The following is a 21,710-nucleotide window of genomic DNA, read 5'->3' as shown; positions in this document are numbered from 1 at the left end:
CTCCGCCCAGGGCAGAGCTGGTGCCCATGGCTCCGCCCCAGGGGCGGGGTCTGCAGGTGGGAGGGTCCCCCAGGAGGAGGAAGCTTGAAGCCCGTGCTTGGCCGGGTTCCAGCCCACGCAGATGAGTGTAACTGCCTCCTCTCTGCTCTCTCTTCCTGTCTTTCTTTCCCCTGCTTTCCTCTTCTCAGAACACAGACAGCTTCACAGTAAGTGGTGCTAGACTCTTCCCCTCTTTCTCATGCTGTTCCTTTCTCTTTGCTGGGCTTTTCCTGTTTTGTCCTCTTGGCCAAAACCTCTGGTGCCTTCCAAGGTTCCTGGGCTCCCATCCCTGGTCGGCACATGGCTGTGGGCCCTCTGGCCACCTGCTGCTGGAGGGTGGGTGTCTCTAGGTAACAGCTGAGGGGCTCAGGCCTGTGCAGCTGGGCTGCTTTCCCCTCGCTCCTGCCTTGGTGGGTGTCTCCTCTAGGCAGGTGACTGTTGAGGAGGGGTTGAGGGGGTGGCCCACGCTGAGCCAAGCCCCTCTGCCTGCAGACCACCGTGGCCCACTGCATCTCCGTGAGCCAGGACTACATCTTCTGTGGCTGCGCTGATGGCACCGTGCGCCTCTTCAACCCCTCCAACCTGCACTTCCTCAGCACCCTTCCCCGGCCCCACGCCCTGGGGACAGACATCGCCAGTGTCACGGAGGCCAGGTGAGCTGTGCGGGACCCCTGCCTCCATTTCAGAGCTTGACTCCGCACCCAGCCTTCCTTGCCTCTGCTTCAAGGTGAAGGTATCAGCACCCCAAAGATTACATGAACGTCTCTGCAGAAACACAGATTTGGCTTTAAGGGTACATGGAACACCGTGGGGGACCATGGAGTATCTCTGTGTGCAGCCGTTAGGGGTCGCTTAGTGTCAGATTCGGAGAAGGCAATGGCGACCCACTCCAGTACTCTTGCCTGGAAAATCCCAGGGATGGGGGAGCCTGGTGGGCTGCCGTCTCTGGGGTCACACAGAGTCAGACAGGACTGAAGCGACTTAGCAGCAGCAGCAGCAATGTCAGATTTGGGTTTGCATTCAGTGATTTTAGGACTGGTTCCAGGGACTGAAGTTTTGCTTTGGTTGGATGCTGTGAGGAAGTGGGGGGCAGTTCCACTATTGGACATTTAATAACTTCTGTCTGAAAGGTAGTAGGAAAGTTGTGGAGCTAAAGCTGTAATTGATGGGTAAAGGAATAGCAGTCAGTCCTGAAAGATGGGAAAGGGTGATGATCGGTCTTCTCTGTGGCTGGGACAGTGGTCTTGTTTTTATCTGTCTCGGAACCACCGCAGAGTGGCTTGTTTTGGTTTCACTCCATCGTGGCCGCAGTCACCTCGTCTGCCGTCTGCCGTTGGTGTTCTGAGCCCTGGTCCGTGCTTGTCAGGAGAGCATGCTGGTCCGGCAGCCGGGGCGGCTTCCCGCTGAGAGCTGTCAGAGCAGTGCTTTCCTCTCAAGCAGCTGCTTCCAAACCTGTGGGTCTGGAGAGGGCTCCCGTGCTCTGCTCCTTCCCATGTGCCTTGGCTTCTGTTTTCATTCCCTCATTTCCATAGCTCCTCACTCACCGCTTTGCACCGTCTTCTTCCCCACAGTCGCCTCTTCTCTGGAGCGGCCAATGCCAGATATCCAGACACCATCGCCTTGACCTTCGATCCTACTAATCAGTGGCTGTCTTGTGTGTACAATGACCACAGCATTTATGTTTGGGATGTGAGGGACCCCAAGAAAGTGGGCAAGGTGTATTCGGCTCTGTATCATTCCTCCTGCGTCTGGAGTGTGGAGGTAGGTGGCCTGGCTCGGACACATTGTGGGGATGGAGAGTGAGGATCCCCAAGTAGAACACTGTGTTCCTGCTCCCTCCTCCTTTCTTCAGCAGCAGCCCTGTGTATCCACGTACCCCCAGATGGGTCCTGGGGACCGATCCTGAATTTTAGTACTTAAATGTCTCAGGCTTCTTCCAATGGGCCCCTGTCCATCCTTAGCTCTGCCTTGTCCTGGGCTGGATGATCTTGAACAAGTTACTGAACTTACCTGAGTTGTGTTTTCTCAGTGGTAAAATGATGTACCTAATTCATCTAATTGTTTTAAGAATTAAGTGAAAAACTGTGAGTGGAGTATTTCATAGTAGGCATAGCAGAGTACCTTGTCTTTGGTGAATGTGCTTTCCCTCAGCGATCTGAAGAATATCTAATAGTTGCAGTTTGCTTACCATGTGACAGACTCTGGGCTAAGCCTTGGCCAACAACGGCTCCTTAGTCTCATTCCCTTCTGTCTCCGTGGGCTGGCAGGCAACTGCTGCCTACCTGGAGCTCTGACTTTGTACCCTCTGCCCCTTCAGGTCTACCCCGAAGTGAAGGACAGTAACCAGGCCTGCCTACCCCCCAGTTCCTTTATCACCTGTTCCTCCGACAACACTATCCGCCTGTGGAACACAGAGAGCTCCGGGGTGCATGGCTCCACACTGCACCGGAACATCCTCAGCAATGTGAGCCTGGGCCCCTCCATGCTGAGCGCCTGTGTTCCCTTGCCTTCTCAGGAACTGGGTCCCCAGACTTGATCTCCGAGTTCTTATGTGGCCTTCCCCTGCAAGTCAGGGCTTTGTCTTGTCCAGCATTCCTCCCCTCTGCCCTGTACTGATTAGACCTGTCTTACCCACTTCTCCTGACCTGCTTCTCCAGGACCTCATTAAGATCATCTATGTGGATGGGAACACTCAGGCCCTGCTGGACACTGAGCTGCCCGGGGGAGACAAAGCTGATGGGTCCCTGATGGATCCCCGCGTGGGCATTCGTTCTGTGTGTATCAGCCCCAATGGACAGCATCTCGCTTCAGGGGACCGTGTGGGCACACTCAGGTAAAGCCAGCTCTGGCATGGGTACCACCTGCCTCTGGTGGTGTGGGTTCGGGGGAGTTAGGTCCCCAAGGACAGAGCTTTTGAAAATCTTGGCTCAAAAAGATTGGGAAAAAGATATTCATATACAAGGGAAAGATAATTATAGTCAAGAAACCCAGCAGAAACCGTTCTAATCAAGTAATCAGGCTTACATTCTCATATCAACATCATAAATCCCATAATACAATGCTCTACAGAAGGACATAGCAGTTTTTCTGTGGTATTCTTGCCAAAATTGCAGAAACTCGGTCCCATCATGAGAAAACATCAGACTAACTCAAATTGAGGTACATGTGACCGAGCACCTGCACTAATCAGTACTCTTCCCAAGTGTCAGGATTACGAAAGGGAAGCAAAGACGGAAGAACTGTTACAGACAGGACACGCAGGAGAAATAATAACTCAGTGCAGTTGGACTCTGGATAGGATCCTAGATCCAGAAAGAGGACATTGTGGGAAAACTGGTGGAATTCAAGTAGAGCCTTTAGGTCCTGGTATTGTACTGATGTAAGCTTCCTTGTTCTGGTAAGTGGACTGTTGTTACGTAAGACGATCACATTAGGGAAAGCTGAGTAAGGGGAATATGGAAGCTCTCTGTACTTAATTCAACTTTTCTCTAACCTGAAAGTTCAAAAATAAATTTTAAAAAAGGTCAGGAGAGAGGATGTAACAGAGAAAGCAGAGTGAGTCTGTCTTCCTGCAGCCCCGCAGTGACCTCCTCCCGCCTCTCCTTATCTCTGCAGGGTGCACGAACTGCAGTCCCTGAATGAGATGCTGAAGGTGGAGGCCCATGACTCGGAAATCCTGTGCCTGGAGTACTCTAAGCCGGACACAGGTGAAGAGGATGTCTGGTACCCATGCCAGAGGCTTAGGGCTCCTCTAGTCCCGCTAGTGCCGCTTACATCAATCCTGGCTGTTGGATGTGGGACTGAAAATCCTTTGAATCATTTGGTGTCTTTGCAGATTTAGAGGAGGGCAGCTCTGCCTCTTCTCCATGGTTGCCTTGGCTTAGGAATATGGGGCTCAGTTATTGTTAGCTGGGCCCAGATAGGGGCCTGCTCTGGGCACACATGGGCTGATGAAGTTCTTCCAACCCACAGGTCTGAAGCTCCTAGCGTCAGCGAGCCGGGACCGGCTGATCCACGTGTTGGATGCTGGACGGGAGTACAGCCTACAGCAGACACTGGACGAGCATTCATCCTCCATCACTGCTGTGAAGTTTGCAGGTAGTGGCAGGGCAATTGGGATACATTCTGCCACCTACCACTGACACCCCCTGCCCCCTGCGTTCTGCCTCCATGAGAAGGGTGTGCCAGTCGCGGGGAGTGTAGGACTCCCCGCCAGCTGGCTGGCTTGGGACTAGATGGGAAAACAGATGAAATATAGACTCTTAGTATGGGGGATACTTATCAACCAGGCTTGCTGAGGATGGGGAGAAAGGAGGGCCTGGGTTTGAAGAGAAGCATCCTGATTTAGATCTTCTCTGGGACTCAAATGGTAAAGAATCTGCTTGCAATGCAGGGACCCAGGTTTCATCCCTGGGTCAGGAAGATCCCCTGGAGAAGGGAATGGCAACCTACTCCAGTATTCTTGCCTAAAGAATCCTATGGACAGAGGCGCCTGGTGGGCTACAGTCCACGGAGTCACAAAGAGTCAGACAGGACTGAAGGAATAACACTTTCACTTTTCACTTCATCCTGATTTAATGGGTGGACCCAGCTGTGTTGAGTAGCTCACAGAGGGAAAGTGTTGAGGGAGGCAGAGGGCAGACTGGACCTGTCGTGGTGAGAGCAGTGGGAACAGCTCAGCCCCCTTCCTCTGCAGCCAGCGATGGGCAAGTCCGCATGATCAGCTGTGGAGCAGACAAGAGCATCTACTTCCGCACTGCGCAGAAGGTGAGGTGACCAGGCGTCCCTGAATGGGGCAGTGGGTTTGGGGAAGAGGGGTGGGGTCACTACCATTCCCCTCCCTGAGGTCACAAGAGGTGAGGGGAAGCAAAAGCAAGGCTCTGGGGCCTGGTGAGGCATCTGGGCGTGGGCTTTCCACCGCTGCAGTCTGGAGATGGAGTGCAGTTTACGCGGACACACCACGTGGTGCGGAAGACGACCCTCTACGACATGGACGTGGAGCCCAGCTGGAAGTACACAGCCATCGGCTGCCAGGACCGGAATATTCGGTGGGCATCCCTTTCTCAGGCCCGAGGGGGTCAGCTCATGGGTGTCTATCTTCTTGTCCAGGACTTTGTGCCCCTCGAGCCCACAGAATGAGGACTTTGCCTCACCTAAGAGGTGGTGGCCCTTGGTTTTGGGGAGTGGCTTCCAGAGGGAACAGAGCTGGGGGTGAACGCTGGCTGTGCTGCCCCCCAAGCGACCATGAGTTCCCGCTCATGTGATGAATGTGTGTCTTCACAGGATCTTTATGTCTTCACAGGATCTTTAACATCAGCAGTGGGAAGCAGAAGAAGCTGTTTAAAGGGTCGCAGGGTGAGGACGGCACTCTGATTAAGGTGAGGGCTCAGTGGGATGGGTGCCGGGCCAGAGAATGGGGCCACAGAGGGTGCTGGGTGGAGAGGGCCCGGGGCTTCCTGGCCCCATGCAGCGGTGTGTCCACTCCTCAGGTGCAGACGGACCCCTCAGGGATCTACATCGCTACCAGCTGCTCCGACAAGAACCTCTCCATTTTTGACTTTTCCTCAGGCGAGTGCGTGGCTACCATGTTTGGCCACTCAGGTGAGTGTAGCCCTGCTTCTCTCCCCCTGGAACCTTCGCGTTTCTCCCTAGCCTTTTCTGGGTCCCAGCAGAGCTGTCTGTCCCTCCCCTCCAGCCAACCCCCGACCTCCACTGTTGAGAAGACATCTGGCTGGGACTTTGGGCTGGGGGCTCATCGACCATATTTGTTCTTCACAGAGATTGTCACTGGCATGAAGTTTAGTAATGACTGCAAACATCTCATCTCTGTATCAGGGGACAGGTGAGCAGAAGCCAGCTTCCCTGGGATTCTTCCTGTGTCAGTCCCCTCTGTCCCCATCAGTGATGTCTTGGGAAGTAGGGCTGGACGGGCCCGGCACTAGAGGGTGGCTCTGGTCTCCTTGCCAACCCGGGGAGGTGCTGCCCCCCGCAGTCCCCCCGCCCCTCACCCCGCTCTGTGGCTCCACCCCAGCTGCATATTTGTGTGGCGCCTGAGCTCGGAGATGACCATCAGCATGAGGCAGCGTCTGGCTGAGCTGCGCCAGCGCCAGCGTGGGGGCAAGCAGCAAGGATCGTCCTCTCCCCAGAGGGCCGCTGGACCCAACCGGTGAGATCAGAGTGTGGGTGTGGATGCCGGTGGGTGGGCCTCCAGGCTGCTCCTCCTCCTCGCCATGGACCTGCCGTTCAGCAGCTCTGTGTCTCCCCATACCTGTTCCTTACTCGAAGAGCCACCCCGCTGACCTCTCCACCCACCGAGTCTCCTCTCCCCGTCACCTTGCTTGTCTTGGATGCAGGCACGAGGCCCCCTCGATGCTGTCTCCCGGACCAGCTGTCTCCTCAGACAGCGACAAGGAGGGAGAAGACGAGGGCACAGAGGAGGAGGAGCTCCCAGCGCTGCCCGTCCTTGCCAGGGGTGCCACGAAAGAGCCAGGTCTGTGCGAGCCTGCGGTGGGCCAGACAGGCACCGGCTGGGTGGGGACTGGATGCATCCTCAGGGGGACTGAGGGGTGAGAGCAGGGGGTTGAGGCTTTGAAGGGTGTGGGCTGGTAGGGGCTGGTGCTTCAGAGTGAGTGGGCGGGAGACGTGCTCTCTGACTGCCTGTCTCTGTCCAGCCTCGGTGCCCAGCCCAGCCCTGCCCCGAAGCCTGTCCCACTGGGAGATGAGTCGGGTGAGTCACCATTGTTAAAATGTTCTTCCAAGGTTTCAAGGGGTGCAGGATGGTGGAAGCAGGGCTCTCTACACCTGGCGAGGCATCTGGGCGTCGGATCTGCCCAGGTGCCCGCCCCCTGTGTTCAAGGAAGCCCCGGGGGTGGTTCCAGGTGAGGGGTGAAGCCCAGGTGAGGCCAGGGGAGATGGCCTACCAGGGTCAGCCACTCTAGGGGCAGCACTCCACTTGTTCAGCCACCTGGGGCCCTGGGAGCAAATGTGAGCAAAGAACCGGTGGAGGTGGGGAGTAGAAAAGGGTCAGAGCTGAACAGTTAGAAGGAAATTTCAAGAAAGTCAAAGGGCCAAAGAATGAAATCTGGAGAAACTTTAGTACTAAAGAAGTTTAGGAGGTAAGCTCAGAACTTCCAGAATAGTTAGGGGGCAAAGGCCTTAAGAGGACCAGTAACTGAACAGTGACTTCGGGTGACCAGGAGGAGGAGAGAGGCTTTCAGAGGCAGCTCAGCCCTCCCTTGTTCCACGTCAGGATTTTAAGCATCAGCGCCTTTCACTGTCAGCAGCAGCTTCATGGGATGAAGGTGGTGTGGGGTCTGGCGCCTTCTGACCAGGCCCTGGGCCTCAAGCCTGGACTCTTGGTTTGTCCTTGGTGCTGTGTATGGACCCGGGGCTGTCCTCGGAAAGGGGGCCTTTTAGAGACTGCCAGGTCGGAGGTGTCCATGACACTGGTGAAGACTGAGACTGGAAGGTCCTCTAGGACAGCACGTGGAGTGAAGCTGAGAGCATGAACTCTGGAGCCAGGCTGCCTGAGCTGGTACCTGCAGGCAGACTGCCTGTGGAACTTGGACCAGTTCCCGAAGCCCTGTATGCTTCACTCTCCCTTCAGTACCTACCTCCCAAGGTGGTTGTGAGAATTTCATGAGCTCATACATGTAAAGTGCCCGGCACACACTAGGTGGCGCATGAGTGCCTGCTGACACTATCGTGTGGCTTACTGTTACTCCTCTCCCACCCCCACCCCATGCCAGGCACAGGAGACGGAGGAGTTCCTGGACCCAGCTCCTGCCACCAACCAAGGACCCAGAAGAAGGGGGCGCTGGGCTCAGCCCGGCGTGGAGCTGAGTGTTCGCTCTATGCTGGACCTGAGGCAGCTGGAGACACTGGCCCCAGGTCCTCGGGGTCCTCACCAGGACTCTCCGGCCATGACCCCTTCAGGTCCTGGGAAGCACAGTTCCCAGGCCCCTGCGACCTCAAGCGTGAGCAAGGTGAGCCCGCTTTCTCCCAGCAGCCTCGAGATCTCCAGGCTGGCTCAGCCAGCCTTGGGCCGACAGCAGTGCCTGAGCACTCATCCTGCAGTGGGTCCTCTGCCCCCATGGGGCATGGGTAACCTGACCTGCAGAGTCAGGGGGGCTGGTGAGGCTGTGCCTCACTTTTCCCCTTGGGTGGAGAAGCAAGGGGTCACCTTTGTCCTGGGTGGGGTTCCCTGGAGGGCTCATGATATGAAGTAGTGGCTGGAGGTTGGCAGCCCAGAGTGCTAATGTGGTTCTTCCAGAGGCTCAAGAACACTGGTTGGAACCCAGCCTGGCTCTTTGGTATCTGTTCTCAGAGTCGGAGTCTCCCCCAGAGTTGGTGTCCATTGAATCCTTGCTCTCCTGCACCTCCTCTTCAAGACCCTTGCTCACATCAGCAACCCCAGTGATGCCACTCTGTGTGTTTCCAGAATGAAAAGCTCCCCCGGCCTCAGGCTTCCCAACCCTGTTCCTGCCCCCACATCATCAGATTGTTGTCCCAAGAGGAAGGGGTCTTTGCCCAAGATCTGGAGCCTGCACCCATAGAAGATGGTATTGTCTACCTGGAGCCGGGTGACAGCCCCACCCTGGATACCAGGCAAGGGTCCCACAGACCTCTGGGGCCATGCATACCCCACTCTTATGTCTTTTCCTTCCCAGTGTGCTGTACTTGGGTGGGGGGCTGACTCCAGGCACTCGGCTTGCCCACCGCTGCACCCCTGCCTCATCTCCAGTCCTGCTCATGGGGCAGGAGGAAGGCAGGAGTCCATGGGGCTGCTGCTCACCACTGCTCACCGCCTCTTCCTTCCCCTGTTGGCCTCTCTGGCAGTGAGTTCCAGGTGCAGGCACCAAGCCGAGGGACCCTGGGAAGAGTGTATGCAGACAGCAGGGGCTCAGAGAAGCATAGCCCTGATAGTGCGTGCTCTGTGGACTTCAGCAGCAGCCGCCTTTCCAGCCCTGAGCACCCCAATGAAGGTGAGGCTGCAGCCCCAGGGAGGGCCAGGAGCACAGTGGGAGTGGAGGCTCCGGCGACAGATGGGTGCAGCGTGATGCTTCTCTCCCCCTCCTCCACATCCAGACTCTGAGAGCACGGAGCCCCTGAGTGTGGATGGCATTTCCTCAGACCTTGAAGAGCCAGCCGAGGGTGATGAGGAAGAAGAGGAAGATGAGGGGGGCACTGGCCCCTATGAGGTGCAGGAGGGCAGCCCCCATACCCCGGACCAGGAGCAGTTTCTGAAACAGCACTTTGAGACTCTGGCCAACGGGGCTGCTCCAGGTGTGGTCAGATTGGTCATTGCAATCCTCCCTGCTTTCCTCCTTGCCCAGCAGAGAGGGAGGGTCCAAAGGCAGGCCATGCCCAGGGTGGCCTTCTAGGGGAGGGAGAGTCTGGAGCCAGAGCTGGCTTCAAGTCGTGGTTTCTGTCACCCTGGCAGGGGGCCCAGTCCGGGTGCCAGAGCGGACAGAGTCTCGGAGCATCTCTTCACGATTCCTGTTGCAAGTGCAGAGCCCCTCACTCAGGTACTCTCCCACACAGCCCAAGCTCTCCTGACTTTGCAGTGCTCCCAGTAGGGCCTATCCTGCCCTGGGGCGGCCTGAGCCCTCCTCTCCAAGGCTCAGTCTTCCTTGCCCAGCAGCACTGTGCCCTCCAGCTTTGTCCTGGCTGATTTGGTGCCCACTCTTCTCTCCCAGCGCCCCTCAGTGCACTGTCTTGTTCAGGGAGCAGCTCTGAGCCTTCTCTGGGCCTTCTTCCACATTTCCTCCCTAGGGAACCATCCCCATCTTCCTCAAGCCTGGCAGTGACATCGAGACTGGCCCAGGGGCTGCAGGTTTCTGGTGAGCAGCCAAGAGGCAGTGGTGCCAGTCCTCCAGGAGCACCCCCCGAGGCTGAGCCTTCCCCTGGAAACCCTGTGCTGTTGCCGCGACGCCGTCTTAGCCCGGACAGTGGCTGGTCCCCCAAGAGAGTGGCTGCAGCTGGCCCCACAGGTGGACTCCAGAAAGCCCAGTCGGTGCAGAGTCTGGTACCACAGGGTGAGGCACCCAGGGGGCTCAGCTCCAGGGGTGGGGTGTGTGGAGCACATGGGCATGCTCGAGGAAGGTGGCCTCGTGGAGCCCTGATGTGTCACTGGGCTTGCAAGTCAGTGTCCGTTAGTGGGTGTGTAAGGGCGCAGCAGCTCCTAGGGAGCTGAGCCTTAGCACCTGGGACGTCTTCCTCACCCCCTGACCCATGTGCGTCTCTGTCTCCTCTACAGATGAGGTCCCTCCACCAGGCCTGTTGCTCTCACAGGAGGTGGAAGCCCAGGGGTGCCTGCGCTCCTTGCCCACAGCTGATCGCCGTCTGTCTCGGCCCCACTCGTACCAGAGCCCCACCACCAGTTCCATGGCCAAGATTGCCCGCAGCATCTCTGTTGGGGAAAACCTGGGTCTGGCTGCTGAACATCAAGCTCCTGCCCCCGTCCGCATCTCACCACTCAACAAGCTGGCCCTGCCCAGCCGGGCTCACTTGGTCCTGGATATCCCAAAGCCACTGCCTGATCGTCCCACCTTGGCCACCTTCTCACCTGCTACCAAGGGCCAGGCCCCTGGTGAGGCAGAACAGCTCAGCTGCCTAGCGGGGCTAGGAAAGGCTCACAGTACAGCTGAGAGGCGGGCCTGTTCAGGGGCGGGTGCCACTCCCAAGCCTAGGACAGAGTGCCAGGCTCAGCCTGGGCCCAACAGCCCCCGTGCCCAGCAACTGCCGGCCAGCAGCCTCCTCCGAGGCCCTGTGAACTTGCAGCCCCCACCCCTTGGGAAGACTCCCAGCCCTGTGGAATGTGCCAGGCCAGGGGCAACCCTGAGCCGGGACTCAGGTGTGCACCGCTCCCCAGCTCTCATCTCCCGCCCCATCCTCTCTCTCCCGTCTTGTTGGCCGCTCTCTGGCTCCATCTCATTTCTGTGGGTCCAGCCTCTGGTGTTTCTCGTCCTGTCTGCTCCTGTTTCGGTCTGTAAGTCACACCCCTGATGGTGAGACACTCTGGCTAACCTTTATGGGCTCTCTATGACCCACTTCCCCTTCATTGCCCTCTAGCACCTGGGGCTGGAGCTGGCCCTCTCCTCTGGACCGTGTTTCCTGTGTGGTATTGGGAGAGTGTTGAGAACGAAGGAGGCCAGAGGAAGGGACTCAGGGCCTGTGGTGCTGGACAGGGTTGGGGGTTGGGTTGGGGTAGGCCTCTCTTGCTCTGAGCGGCCCCTGGGTGGGCAGTCTGGAAAGGACGACTCTTCTGGGCCTTGCTGAGCTGTGTCTGTCCCTTCCAGAACCAGCAGTGAGCCTGGAGCAGTGCGAGCAGCTCGTGGCTGAGCTCCAGGGCAGTGTGCGCCAGGCCGTGCAGCTCTACCACTTGGTATGTGTTGGGTACCCCCCTCCCCCCTCCCCGTCTGCCCAGCAGGAAGACAGAGCACGTCAGGGGTGCTGGTTGAGTATCTAGCACACAGTGCTAAGGCTCTTCCCCTGGCGAGTGGGGGGACAGTTATGAACTCTGAGGAGGCGAGGGGGTTAGGAACCAGGCCAGGCCTTTTGAACTTGAGTACGTATCAGTCATTTCTGGCTAACAGCTGGAGGAGACATCCTCAGACAGGAGGGGACGGTGTAGAGAGCTCTCATGTTCTAGTTTGCTTAGGACCATCCAGCTTATGCCTGTTGTCCAGGTATAATTATTAATAGTATCCCTTTTCATATTCAGAAATGATTTGGCCACTCTGAACATAGGGGACAGTCCCACAGGGGCTGAGATTTGAAAGAGGAATTGCTAACAAGATGTAGATGGTGCCACATCTGATGGTTACCCCCAGGGTCTGCCTCTATCCCCTAGCCTCTGATCATACTTGCTGATCTTGGCGTGCGGAACTCCTGGCCACACCCAGCAGGGCATGCAGTCCCTTCTTGGGAGCAGGCTAGACCCAGTCGGGGCCCCTCCCCTTTCTGCATCCGTTGACAGTCCCCTCCACTGTTCCTCCAACTCACTTCAGGGGTCCCGTTGCAGGTGGCCAGCTGTAAGACACCCTCGGTGGAACAAAGTCGCATCACCCAGCTCCTCAGAAACACGTTCTCTTCAGTGCGGCAGGAGCTGGAGGCCCTGGCCGGGGCAGTGATGGCCAGCCCGGGCGGGAGCCCTGGGGCTGTGGGGGCCGAGCAGACACAGGCCCTGCTGGAGCAATACTCAGAGCTGCTGCTTCGAGCTGTGGAGCGGCGCATGGAACGCAGACTCTGAGTTCCAGAAGCCTGTCCCCAGTGAATGCTCCCCCCATTCCAAACTGCATCTCTCCACTCACCAAAACCTGCAAGGATGCTTGGAGTGGAGAGCAGGGATCCATGCTCATTGGGGCCATGGCTTTTGCAGCTGTTCCTCACGGGACCCCTGTATTTATTAATTTATTTCCCTGACTGTTGCCTCACTCTCTTGGAACTCCTGCCTCTACAGCCATCTGGTGGCTCACGCAGGGGCAGATCTTGGTCTTTGTCATCTTGGTGCTGTGAGGAGTCAGAGGGCAGCCTGCCCCACCTGGGGCAAGTCCGGAAAGGCCTGCCCTCCCTTCTTAGAAGCCATTTGAAATTACTGCAGGGATCAGCTCCCTGGGGTGGAGCACACACAGGGTATCCAGGAGGGTAGAGGTGAGAGGTGATCTGGTGTCCTTGCCCTCTGGCCAACGGCGGAACTTCACCTCTACCTCCATGCCCCCTCCCACACCAGCTTACTCCCCTGATTGCCAGAGCGGGGGTTGTCTGTTTTCCCCACTTGCTGGCAGTTCAGAAAGGCAGAGCCCTCTGGCCCTCTGGAGCCCTCCCAGCCACTAGGAAGCTTGAGTTCGTGTCAAGGCCTGAGCCCCCACATTCCACTCCCATTCCCCCCTCCAGGGGGGCCCTAGCATTGTCTCTTCCTGTGCCCCCTTTCTCTCCTGGCTGGAACTTGTGGAGCCAGCTGTGGGATGTTGCTGCAGGACAGTAAAGCCCTCTGCTGGGCAAACATCAAGCCCTGGCCTCCTTTCCTCAGCCCCTTGGCCTTCCCTGTTCTTCAGCCCTGGTCCCCAACAGGCTGCTAAAGCTGAGGCCACCTTCTCCCTTCAGCCTGAGTGATGCTCAGTCAGAAGCCTGTGTTGGAACTTCCCTCGTAGTTTACAGGGCGCCGGCCCACCTTCTAAGGACCTTGGCCACAGAAGAAACCTACACAAAGGCACACACACACACACACACCACACACACACACACACACACTGTTCACTGCTAGACCCCTCGGCTGGCTGTGTGCCTGCTTTCCTTTCACATCCCACACACACACACACACACCACACACCACACCACACCACACACACACTCTGCTGGCTGATGTGTGTCTGCTTTCCTTTCACATCCTGCCCCTGGCTTCATCACTCTGGCTCTTACCAAGAATATGAAGAGGGATGAACACACTAAGCCTGGATTCTGGATTCTTGGTTTTCACAGCCTAGCTGATGTGTAATGGCCCAGAGTATCTGTTTTGGGTAGAAGGAGCCTCCTCAAGCAGAGTGCTGGGCACCAGGTGTGCTGGAGGCTGGAGAGAGGGAGGCCCATGGGGCTGCAGCAGGGGCCAAGAGACACGAAATGTGGTAGGTGGGCCAGGTAAGTGGTAGAGGTGAGGGGACAGAGTTAGGAGGGTAGTGTTAGGGGTGAGGGGAAGGAGCCAGGGTACAATGGGCAAGTAGAGTAGGACCGAGTATAGAAGCAGCTGTGGAAGAGTTGGGGTGAAGAATGTGTCTCTAGGCCCTGCTGCTTCCTCTGCCTCAGGTAAGTCAGGGCAGCTCTGCTACAGCTCCAGCCTGGAAAGCTGTGTCCCTGTGGGCTCTGCTGGTGCTGTGGGTGGAGGCTTGAAGTTGGATTCTCAAGGGTGCCCAGCTCTGCTTGCATTAGTCACCTGAACAGGTGACCCCTATTTCACCTTCACTCTTCTCTACTACCACCACCTGCATGGCCAAGCTGCCAAGAAATCCTGGCCGAGGAACTCTCAGAGCTGAGTGTGGACCCCAAGAGGCCACAGCTGCCCTTGTCATAGAAATCCGCTCCCCATGTACCCCTGACCAGCACAGCAGCTGCAGTCTACTGCAAGTGGGGCTCAGGCCTGGCCCTCTGGGCTGGGTTCCTGGCCACCCTCAGCCGGTCTATCCCTCACGAGGACGGAGCGACACTCCTGCTGAGGTTTGTGGGAAGGTGGCCACCCTTTTGATTACCAACCCCCACCCCCGCCCAGCGTGGGAAGATGTTGTGGTCGGCGCCCATCCCCTTCTGCATGTCTGAGGCCACCGGCAACTGCCGCCCCCATTCAGATCTGCCCTGACCCAGTTTTGAAAGCCCCTTATTTATAACTTTTATACTTTGCCCAGGCCATGGCGCTTCCCCCGCATCCCCAGGTCTCACAGGGCAGAGGCTGTTTTTAACATGTCCGTTTGTATTGATGTATGAACTCGTCAATAAACACAATCATTTGCTAACTCTGGGTTGTCAGCGAGTGGGGCGGGCAACAGAATCTGTGGTGGCGTGGGGGTGGGGCAGTTGGCGGCTGCGACTGCAGCCATGGTGGGGCGGGGGGGGGGGAGGACGACGAGGCGGCCTCGGGGACGCAGCCCCGAGCTCAGGAGTGAGGCCGCAGGGGAGGGCGGGGCCCTAGGGCCGGGGCGGAGTCTTGAGGAGGGAGGGGCGGGGCCTCGGGGCGGCGGCATCATGGCGGAGGCGGCTTTGGACGCTGTGCGGAGGGAGTTACGAGAATTCCCGGCTGCGGCAAGGGGTGAGTGGGCTGGCTTGTTGACTGCCAAGCAACCTCAAGACGCGGGAGTGGCCTTGGGCTTACCGGGAACCGGGTTCCAGAGCCGGGTGCGCCCTGGTCCTTCGTGGGCCGCTGATACCAGGGTGCACCCTGTTTCTTGTCTTCAAGGAGCTTGGAACCTCGTGCACATGGATGGCCCCTGTAATCAATCTTCCGCAACCCCGACCCCTCAGCCCCCTGGGTGGGTCCTCCTCTCCCCTCCTCCCGTGTTCCCACACCTTCGTGGCTCCCTGGGGTGACTCTTCGCCTATTCCCAAGGCCCGGTCTAGTCTTGATTCTGGCGCTTGTTCTGTTTCCCACCGTCAGCCCGCACCGAGTAACTGGGGCTCTCTGTTGTCTTTTCCACCCTTCTCTGTTTTGAAGTCTTTAAAGTTTCTTCCTCTGGATCGCTTCCTTCAGGATTAGACGCCTCCAAGCCAGGAGCGCTGCAGAATTTCAGGATGATTGGAGGCGGCTGTACTAGAGATCCCCTGCTTGGTTTTTATTTTTTCCCTCTCATTCTCTCCCTTTTCTCTTTATATTTTTAAGCAATGTCTTATCACTGAATAGTAACATGGGCACGTTGTTTAAAAACCAGCAGACTTATGTAAAGTAAATGTCCTTCATTCCCATTCTAGGTTGCTTCCTTCCAGCAGTACTCTTATTAATATCCACACACACACCTATGACTGGATATCTCCCTTTTTATACAAATGGTAGCTTGTTAAGCACACTCTTCTGGTTCCTTAAATCTTCTAGGTCCATCTAAGTCTTCTTAGTCTTTTCCACATCTGTGTACTAATGCTGTAATTTGCTTAATTAACCCCCTCTTGGTAGGCATTTAGGTTATTTTTCAACCTATTGTTTTTAATACAGCATTCAATACTTTGAGTATTTAACAAATATTTAGTAAGGACTGCAGTGTGCCAGACTCTGTTCAGTATGTTTAGGATACATCACTAAAACAGATCTCTGCCCTCAGAGCTTACATTTTAAGTGAGGAGACAGTTACCTGTAGGCACACTAGATGAATAAATCATAGAGTAGGGAAAAAATGGGGTAGAAGATAAGTAGCTTGGGGTAAAAAAGTAAAGCACAGTGAGGAGACTCAATGTGGCAGTGGGCCAGGTTACACTTTGAAATGAGAAGGTCAGGGTGGGCCTCTGACAAGGTGACATTTGAGCACTGGCTTGAAGAAGGAGGGGAGCGGGTGCGCGAGCAGGCCTCTGAGAGAAGAGAATTCTAGGCAAGGGCATGCGGGTCAGATGCTGTAAGGTGGGAGTGTGCCAGGTGTGTCCAAGGATCAGTGAGGAGGCCAGTGTGGCTGGAGCAGAGTCTTTGTGCACATTTATGTTTTTGTTGGTTAAATTCCTAGCAGAAGAATTGTCAGACCAAAGGAATTGTTTGGGTCCTTTATGAAATTCTCCGTTTGAAGCCTCAGGAGGGAATAGTGGCCATTCGTTAAAGGAACTCTAAATGGTGAAAAGTAAAACTGAAATAATTGCAGGAAATACAAAGGGTTAAAAAAAAAAAGCAGTTTCCACATAATATAAGAGTTCTAGTGAGAATAATAGGGAGATTTATTGGGACTTCGCTGGTGGTCCAGTGGTTAATAAGACTCTGGCTCCCAGTCCAGCGGGCATGAGTTCAGTCCCTGGCTGGGAAATAGAATCCCTCGTGCCACATGGCATGGCTGAAAAATAAATAACGCAGTGGCTATGTAAATCAGCCATACTTCAGAACAGAATAGGGAGATTTATTGAGCCCCACAAGGTGACTGCTTGGATGGGCTGGCATGATTGGGGAGACCATTGCCAGATTCCTCCCTCTTTTCCCATATCTGCCTGGCCCGTTCCATCTTGCTTTTTGAGCCAGTGGAGTAAGCACACTTCCTTTTCAGGTTTTCCTGGGTCCCCCAGAGTCTTCCCACTCAGTTTCCATTTTTGATCTAATGCCATTTCACTTTCCAGCTGTTTGCAAGGCCCGGATGACCGGTGTGGAGAGGCGGTCATGATGGAAACCATGAGCCCAGAGGTGAAAATGAGTGCAGTGGCTATTGGGAGAGCGTGTCGTAACCGCCCACTGGGGACGAACATTCAGGCTAGACCGCAGGGATGAAAATAACAGCGAAGCCTCACACTCTGTGTAAAAGCCAGGAGGAAGGCATTCCTGTGTGAGCAGCAAAAACAAAGTTGGGCACCCCCTGAGTAGAGTGTGTGCTGAGGGGCAGGCCCCAGACGGAAGGAAGCCGGACTGGAAGAGTAGGTTGGGGCTCATCACAGAGCACTTTGAATATGTGCCAAGGCCGACTGTGTTTCGTCAGGAGCAGTGGTTAGCCATCAAAGGACTTTTTACTAGGGTGTGACGAGATTGTATTTTAGGAAGATGACAGGGGCCAGGATGAAGGATTTTTTTGAGAAGGAGTGGAATTCAGCCCAGGAAACCAGTTAGTTCACTGCAGCAATCATCCAGCCGGAAGATGTTGGAGACTTACATTCAACCATTAAGCAGATATTTACTGAGCACCTACTGTGAGCCAGGTACTATTCCAGGTACTGGGGATACATCAGTGAATAAGACAAGCATCCATGTCCTCATGGAGCAAACATTCTAGCAAGAAAAACTGATAAATAATTGGGATAAGTAAAATATATAGTGTGTAAGGTGGTGATAGATGATAGAAAAAAAAAAAAAAAACGGGCATAAGGATATTGAGGGCAGGTTACAATTTTAAAAATAGTGGCCAGGGAGGAAAGCCTCATCAAAGTGACCTTTGAGGACCCAAATGAGCTAACTTTGTGGATGCCAGGAGAGGAAAGGGGTATGTGGTGTGGCTTGAGACACATAGGTAGTAGAATCAATGGCAGGTAGAGATGATCAATAGGATGCCCGGAGTGAGGGAGATGGAAGAGTCAAAAGAGGTTTTTGTTAAGAGTGACGGAGGGCCGTTACTGATACCCGCGCAGGTGGCGCACCGCAGTCTGCCCACAGGCACACGGCAGTCTTGGGTGTCTGAGGTTGGTGATGCTGTTCGGTAAGACAGAGGAGACAGTTCAGCCCTTACTTTTCCTCCAATGGTTTCATGCAGCAGCTTGTCTCCCCAGTTAGGTTGTAAGCTTCTTGAGATGGTGCTCGGATCATCCCTTAATACCTCCGTGATGCCACGGCAAGGACGGAGCACATTTTGGGTGCTTCCCAGAGATCCTTGGCCCACTCATAGCAGCACTGGCCTTGGGGCCTCAGCTCTACTCACTTTGGAGCTCCCAGTGCTGCCCTCCATGGCTGCCTTTCCTAATGGATGCCAGGAAGTTGGCTACACCAGAGTGGGAAGGCCAGGGGTCCCCTGGGCAGGGCCGGACATGGCCCCGTGGAGCATTTGGGTTGGGCCTTGTGGACATCCTGGTGTGTTTATGGGTGTTTCACACTTTCTTCCTTAAACTTCCCTTCTCATTCTTCTATTCCTGGCTGTCCAGGGTCCCTTGGTCACTGTTAGGCCTTGCTCGGTGACACAGAAGCCTGCTGGAGTGGGCATCTCTTACGCGGGCAGTGGGGCAGCCACTGGGTACTGTTGGTGTCAGCCCCTCCCCCAACTCTCTCTCTCTCAGAGCTCAGCGTGCCTCTTGCTGTTCCCCACCTGGACGAGCCCCCCAGTCCCCTCCACTTCTACCGGGACTGGGTCTGCCCCAACAGGCCCTGCATCATCCGAAACGCCCTGCAGCACTGGCCAGCCCTCCGGAAGTGGTCCCTCCCCTACCTCAGGTGGGGGCTGCCCTGGGCAGGGTGTGGGCGGTGCTTTGGGGCCTCCAGGGCTGAGCTGAATGTTCCTTCCTCCAGAGCCACTGTGGGCTCCACAGAGGTGAGTGTGGCAGTGACCCCAGATGGCTACGCGGATGCCGTGCGGGGGGACCGCTTTGTGATGCCTGCTGAGCGCCGCCTGCCCCTGAGCCATGTGCTGGACGTGCTGGAGGGCCGAGCCCAGCACCCTGGGGTTCTCTACGTGCAGAAGCAGTGCTCCAACCTGCCCACCGAGCTGCCCCAGCTGCTGCCTGATGTGGAGCCCCATGTGCCCTGGGCCTCTGAGGCACTGGGTGAGTGGAGGCGGGGCCGCAGTGGGGAGGAGACGGGAGGGTGGGAGCAGCCTCCTTCCTGTTTCTCTCCCCTTGGTGATGGCAGCCCACATTCTCGGCCCCACAGATCCCTAGGCCTTGACTTCATTTTGATGAACCACTGAAGATTGCTGCTCTTCCACCTGCCCCAGGGGACAGAGGTCCCTTGCCATGCTTGCCCACCTCTGCCCCTTCTCCCTGCTCTTCCCTTGGGACCCCACTGCTCCCTTCCCAACATCACCGCTGGTGACTCCCAGCCTGGCCTCTCCTAACTCGCGCTCTGTCCTCTGACCCACAGGGAAGATGCCTGATGCTGTGAACTTCTGGCTGGGAGAGGCAGCTGCAGTGACATCGTGTAGGCGTCGGGAGTGCAGAGCAGGGGAGGAGGTTGTGGGGAGGAAGGTGAGGTGCAGAGTGGAAGGCTGACCTTGGATGGAAATTGGACTGCCTGATCTTTAAAATTTCTTCTGGGGTTCTGGGGCTCAGATCCATCAGAGGGCCTTCCCTGACAGCTCCAGGTGGGTGGAGATGCCCACGGCATTGGACCTGGGGGACACTGCCTCTTCTAGGTCCCTAGAAAGCACTGAAGGCCAGCTGAGTCAGGGTGGACTCACAAGAAGCCTGTTTGTGTGAATTTCCCTCTTGGTGAAGATGAGCCCAGGGCCTGGCGAGGGTCTAGTCCCTGGCAGGCAGAGATTGGAGATGCCCAAAGGCCTGCCAGACTCCCTTCATGGCATCCTCTTGAGCCTGCTGTGATTCCGTGTGCTCTTCTGTCACATCATAAGCTTTCTTGGGGTGCAGGGCCCCAAGCGCAGTCGTCTCTGCCCTCCTGTGGCCCTCTGCTCATAACCCTGCCTGCTGGGCCCTCTGTGTTGGCAGTGCATAAGGACCATTATGAGAACCTCTACTGTGTGGTCTCGGGAGAGAAGCACTTCCTGCTGCATCCACCCAGTGACCGGCCCTTCATCCCCTATGGTAGGGGATACAACCTGGGAGGGGCCGGGGAGCCCCGTGGTGGAGGGAGGGCAGTGGGGAGCCCCAGGCGGGCGGGGGCCACCCTGGCCCCCGTGCCCCTGCACTCGGAACACGAGGGAGTAGGGGTCACACCCCAGGCCTTTTGAGGATCCGCAGACTTTCTCCCTCTGGTTTCAGAACTGTACACACAGGCAACCTATCAGTTAACCGAAGAGGGCTCATTCAAGATGGTGGATGAAGAGGCCATGGAGAAGGTGTCTGCCTTGTTCCTGGGCCCCGGGAGAGGGGAGGCAAGGAGCCTGGACTCTGAGGAACAGGCACCAAAGAGATGGCGAGGTGGCGCTTTGCTGAAGAATCCCTCCTTCTGGGCTTCCCAGTGCTGAGCAGGGCAGGGCCCAGGGCATTTACCTCCAGGGACAGAGTTCGGAGCCTGGGGGCTTTGGGCCTGCTCCCTGGAGTCTGCCGTGTCCCCAGGTGCCGTGGATCCCCCTGGACCCTCTGGCTCCAGATCTGGCCCGGTACCCCAGTTACTGCCAGGCCCAGGCGCTTCACTGCACAGTGCGGGCGGGTGAGATTCTCTACCTGCCGGCCCTGTGGTTCCACCATGTCCAGCAGTCCCATGGCTGCATTGCTGGTAAGGGGCGGCCCAGGTCACTGCGGGTGGGTGGGGAAGTGGGGAGTCTTAAGTCAGAAGGGGGACCCTTGTGCTCTGGTTTCTGTTTTCCCCTACAGTGAATTTCTGGTACGACATGGAATATGACCTCAAGTACAGTTACTTCCAGCTGCTTGACTCTCTCACTAAGGTCTCGGGCCTCAACTGACCGAGCCCTGGTGAATATCACCAAGAACTACCCGTGGAAAAGGCCACACCTCTCCCAGGCTGGTCAGCTCTAGAGGCAGCCTGGAGCCAGAGGTGCTGGCTGTCAGCCAGGTGGGGCTTAGGGTCAGCTCCAGAGGCTTGGGAGGCGGCCTGGAGGACCAGGAGGTGCCGGGCAGGTCTGGGTGTGAGCTCCCAGGAAGCTGGCACCCAGGTGAGGCAGCATCCTGTTCTGGAAGAGGAGGGGACTTGGGTGCTGCCTCACCTCTCATCAGCGCCATGACCCATGACCTTGTGCCACTTACTGCCTCACAACAGTGGTGTCCTGTCTGTAAAACGGAGATAATGATGGTTTCTACCTCACGGGGTGCTGGGAGTGCTATCTGTGAGCCTGGCACAGAGGAAGTGTTCAATAAAAGGCATTGATGACTCAAGTGTGCTGAGAGTCTCTTGCCGTTGCCTTCCATGGTCTGCTGAGGGCTGGAAGGTCCAGGTGAACATTTTGGAGTGATGGTAGTTGCGGTGAGGGCTGGGTCTAGGCTGGGGCCTGTGGACGAGACCCCTCTGTCCACCACAGCCGTCACAGCCTCTCTGGGGCATTCATGCAGACCCCAGCCTTGCTGTAACAGTGGCATGGAGCTCATGGGCTCAGAGCCTGCAAAGCTCTTCCTAGCTTCACTCTGGACCTCTTCTCCTCCAGCTCTAGGGCAGCTGGTGGGGTCTGGGGTCCTGGGGGTCACCGTTGTTTCTCTCACAACAAGCACATTTTATGTTTTGGCTGCCCAGTATGTAGGATCCTGGTTCCGTGACCAGGAATGACCGTGTGACCCTGCAGTGGAAGCATGGAGTCTCAACCGCTGGACCACCAGGGAAGTCCCTGGCATGCAACTTTGAAGGGCTTGTTTCATAGAACAAGCCACAGCTCTGCCTGGTTATGCTGGGGCCCGGGGCGCTCAGA

The 21,710-nt window shown here is 56.5% G+C and overlaps 2 protein-coding genes across 4 annotated transcripts in view; both read left to right on the top strand.

The window, feature by feature from the left end:
• MAPKBP1 (mitogen-activated protein kinase binding protein 1) overlaps positions 1–13,653 on the top strand; it is a 49,658-nt gene extending 36,005 nt beyond the window's left edge. Inside the window, exons 8-31 of one of the 3 annotated variants that reach the window (XM_068963751.1) lie at positions 189–206; positions 532–692; positions 1,611–1,800; positions 2,357–2,503; positions 2,697–2,872; positions 3,655–3,746; positions 4,012–4,137; positions 4,736–4,806; positions 4,966–5,087; positions 5,342–5,417; positions 5,529–5,640; positions 5,818–5,881; positions 6,071–6,205; positions 6,393–6,529; positions 6,711–6,766; positions 7,788–8,024; positions 8,480–8,646; positions 8,878–9,023; positions 9,127–9,324; positions 9,482–9,566; positions 9,814–10,076; positions 10,298–10,894; positions 11,340–11,425; positions 12,065–13,653. In XM_068963751.1, the coding sequence (XP_068819852.1) occupies positions 189–206; positions 532–692; positions 1,611–1,800; positions 2,357–2,503; positions 2,697–2,872; positions 3,655–3,746; positions 4,012–4,137; positions 4,736–4,806; positions 4,966–5,087; positions 5,342–5,417; positions 5,529–5,640; positions 5,818–5,881; positions 6,071–6,205; positions 6,393–6,529; positions 6,711–6,766; positions 7,788–8,024; positions 8,480–8,646; positions 8,878–9,023; positions 9,127–9,324; positions 9,482–9,566; positions 9,814–10,076; positions 10,298–10,894; positions 11,340–11,425; positions 12,065–12,292 (3,690 nt within the window). In that variant the 3' untranslated portion in view covers positions 12,293–13,653. The remainder of the gene's footprint in view (positions 1–188; positions 207–531; positions 693–1,610; positions 1,801–2,356; positions 2,504–2,696; positions 2,873–3,654; positions 3,747–4,011; positions 4,138–4,735; positions 4,807–4,965; positions 5,088–5,341; positions 5,418–5,528; positions 5,641–5,817; positions 5,882–6,070; positions 6,206–6,392; positions 6,530–6,710; positions 6,767–7,787; positions 8,025–8,479; positions 8,647–8,877; positions 9,024–9,126; positions 9,325–9,481; positions 9,567–9,813; positions 10,077–10,297; positions 10,895–11,339; positions 11,426–12,064) is intronic. The other 2 variants (XM_068963750.1, XM_068963752.1) reach the window with 2 other exon arrangements.
• A 1,119-nt stretch (positions 13,654–14,772) lies between these two features.
• JMJD7 (jumonji domain containing 7) lies at positions 14,773–20,981 on the top strand. Its single transcript, XM_068964274.1, has 8 exons — positions 14,773–14,836; positions 18,460–18,613; positions 18,689–18,942; positions 19,259–19,315; positions 19,840–19,935; positions 20,113–20,189; positions 20,410–20,569; positions 20,668–20,981. The coding sequence occupies exons 1-8, from the start codon at positions 14,773–14,775 to the stop codon at positions 20,754–20,756; spliced, it is 951 nt and encodes a 316-aa protein (XP_068820375.1). The 3' UTR covers positions 20,757–20,981.
• The last annotated feature ends 729 nt before the right edge of the window (positions 20,982–21,710 follow it).

This window comes from Capricornis sumatraensis, chromosome 2, assembly GCF_032405125.1.
Source record: "Capricornis sumatraensis isolate serow.1 chromosome 2, serow.2, whole genome shotgun sequence".
NCBI classification, from domain to species: Eukaryota; Metazoa; Chordata; class Mammalia; order Artiodactyla; family Bovidae; genus Capricornis; species Capricornis sumatraensis.
The sequence above is the reverse complement of the archived record's forward strand: the minus strand, read 5'-3'. Positions and strand labels throughout refer to the sequence as shown.

Excerpts from the sequence above, each read along its gene's own strand:
- JMJD7 (XM_068964274.1), top strand. The coding sequence starts at position 14,773 with ATGGCGGAGGCGGCTTTGGACGCTGTGCGGAGGGAGTTACGAGAATTC. Across the intron at positions 14,837-18,459 it reads ATTCCCGGCTGCGGCAAGGG|AGCTCAGCGTGCCTCTTGCT; the intron begins GTGAGTGGGCTG and ends TCTCTCTCTCAG. Across the intron at positions 20,570-20,667 it reads GTCCCATGGCTGCATTGCTG|TGAATTTCTGGTACGACATG; the intron begins GTAAGGGGCGGC and ends TTTCCCCTACAG.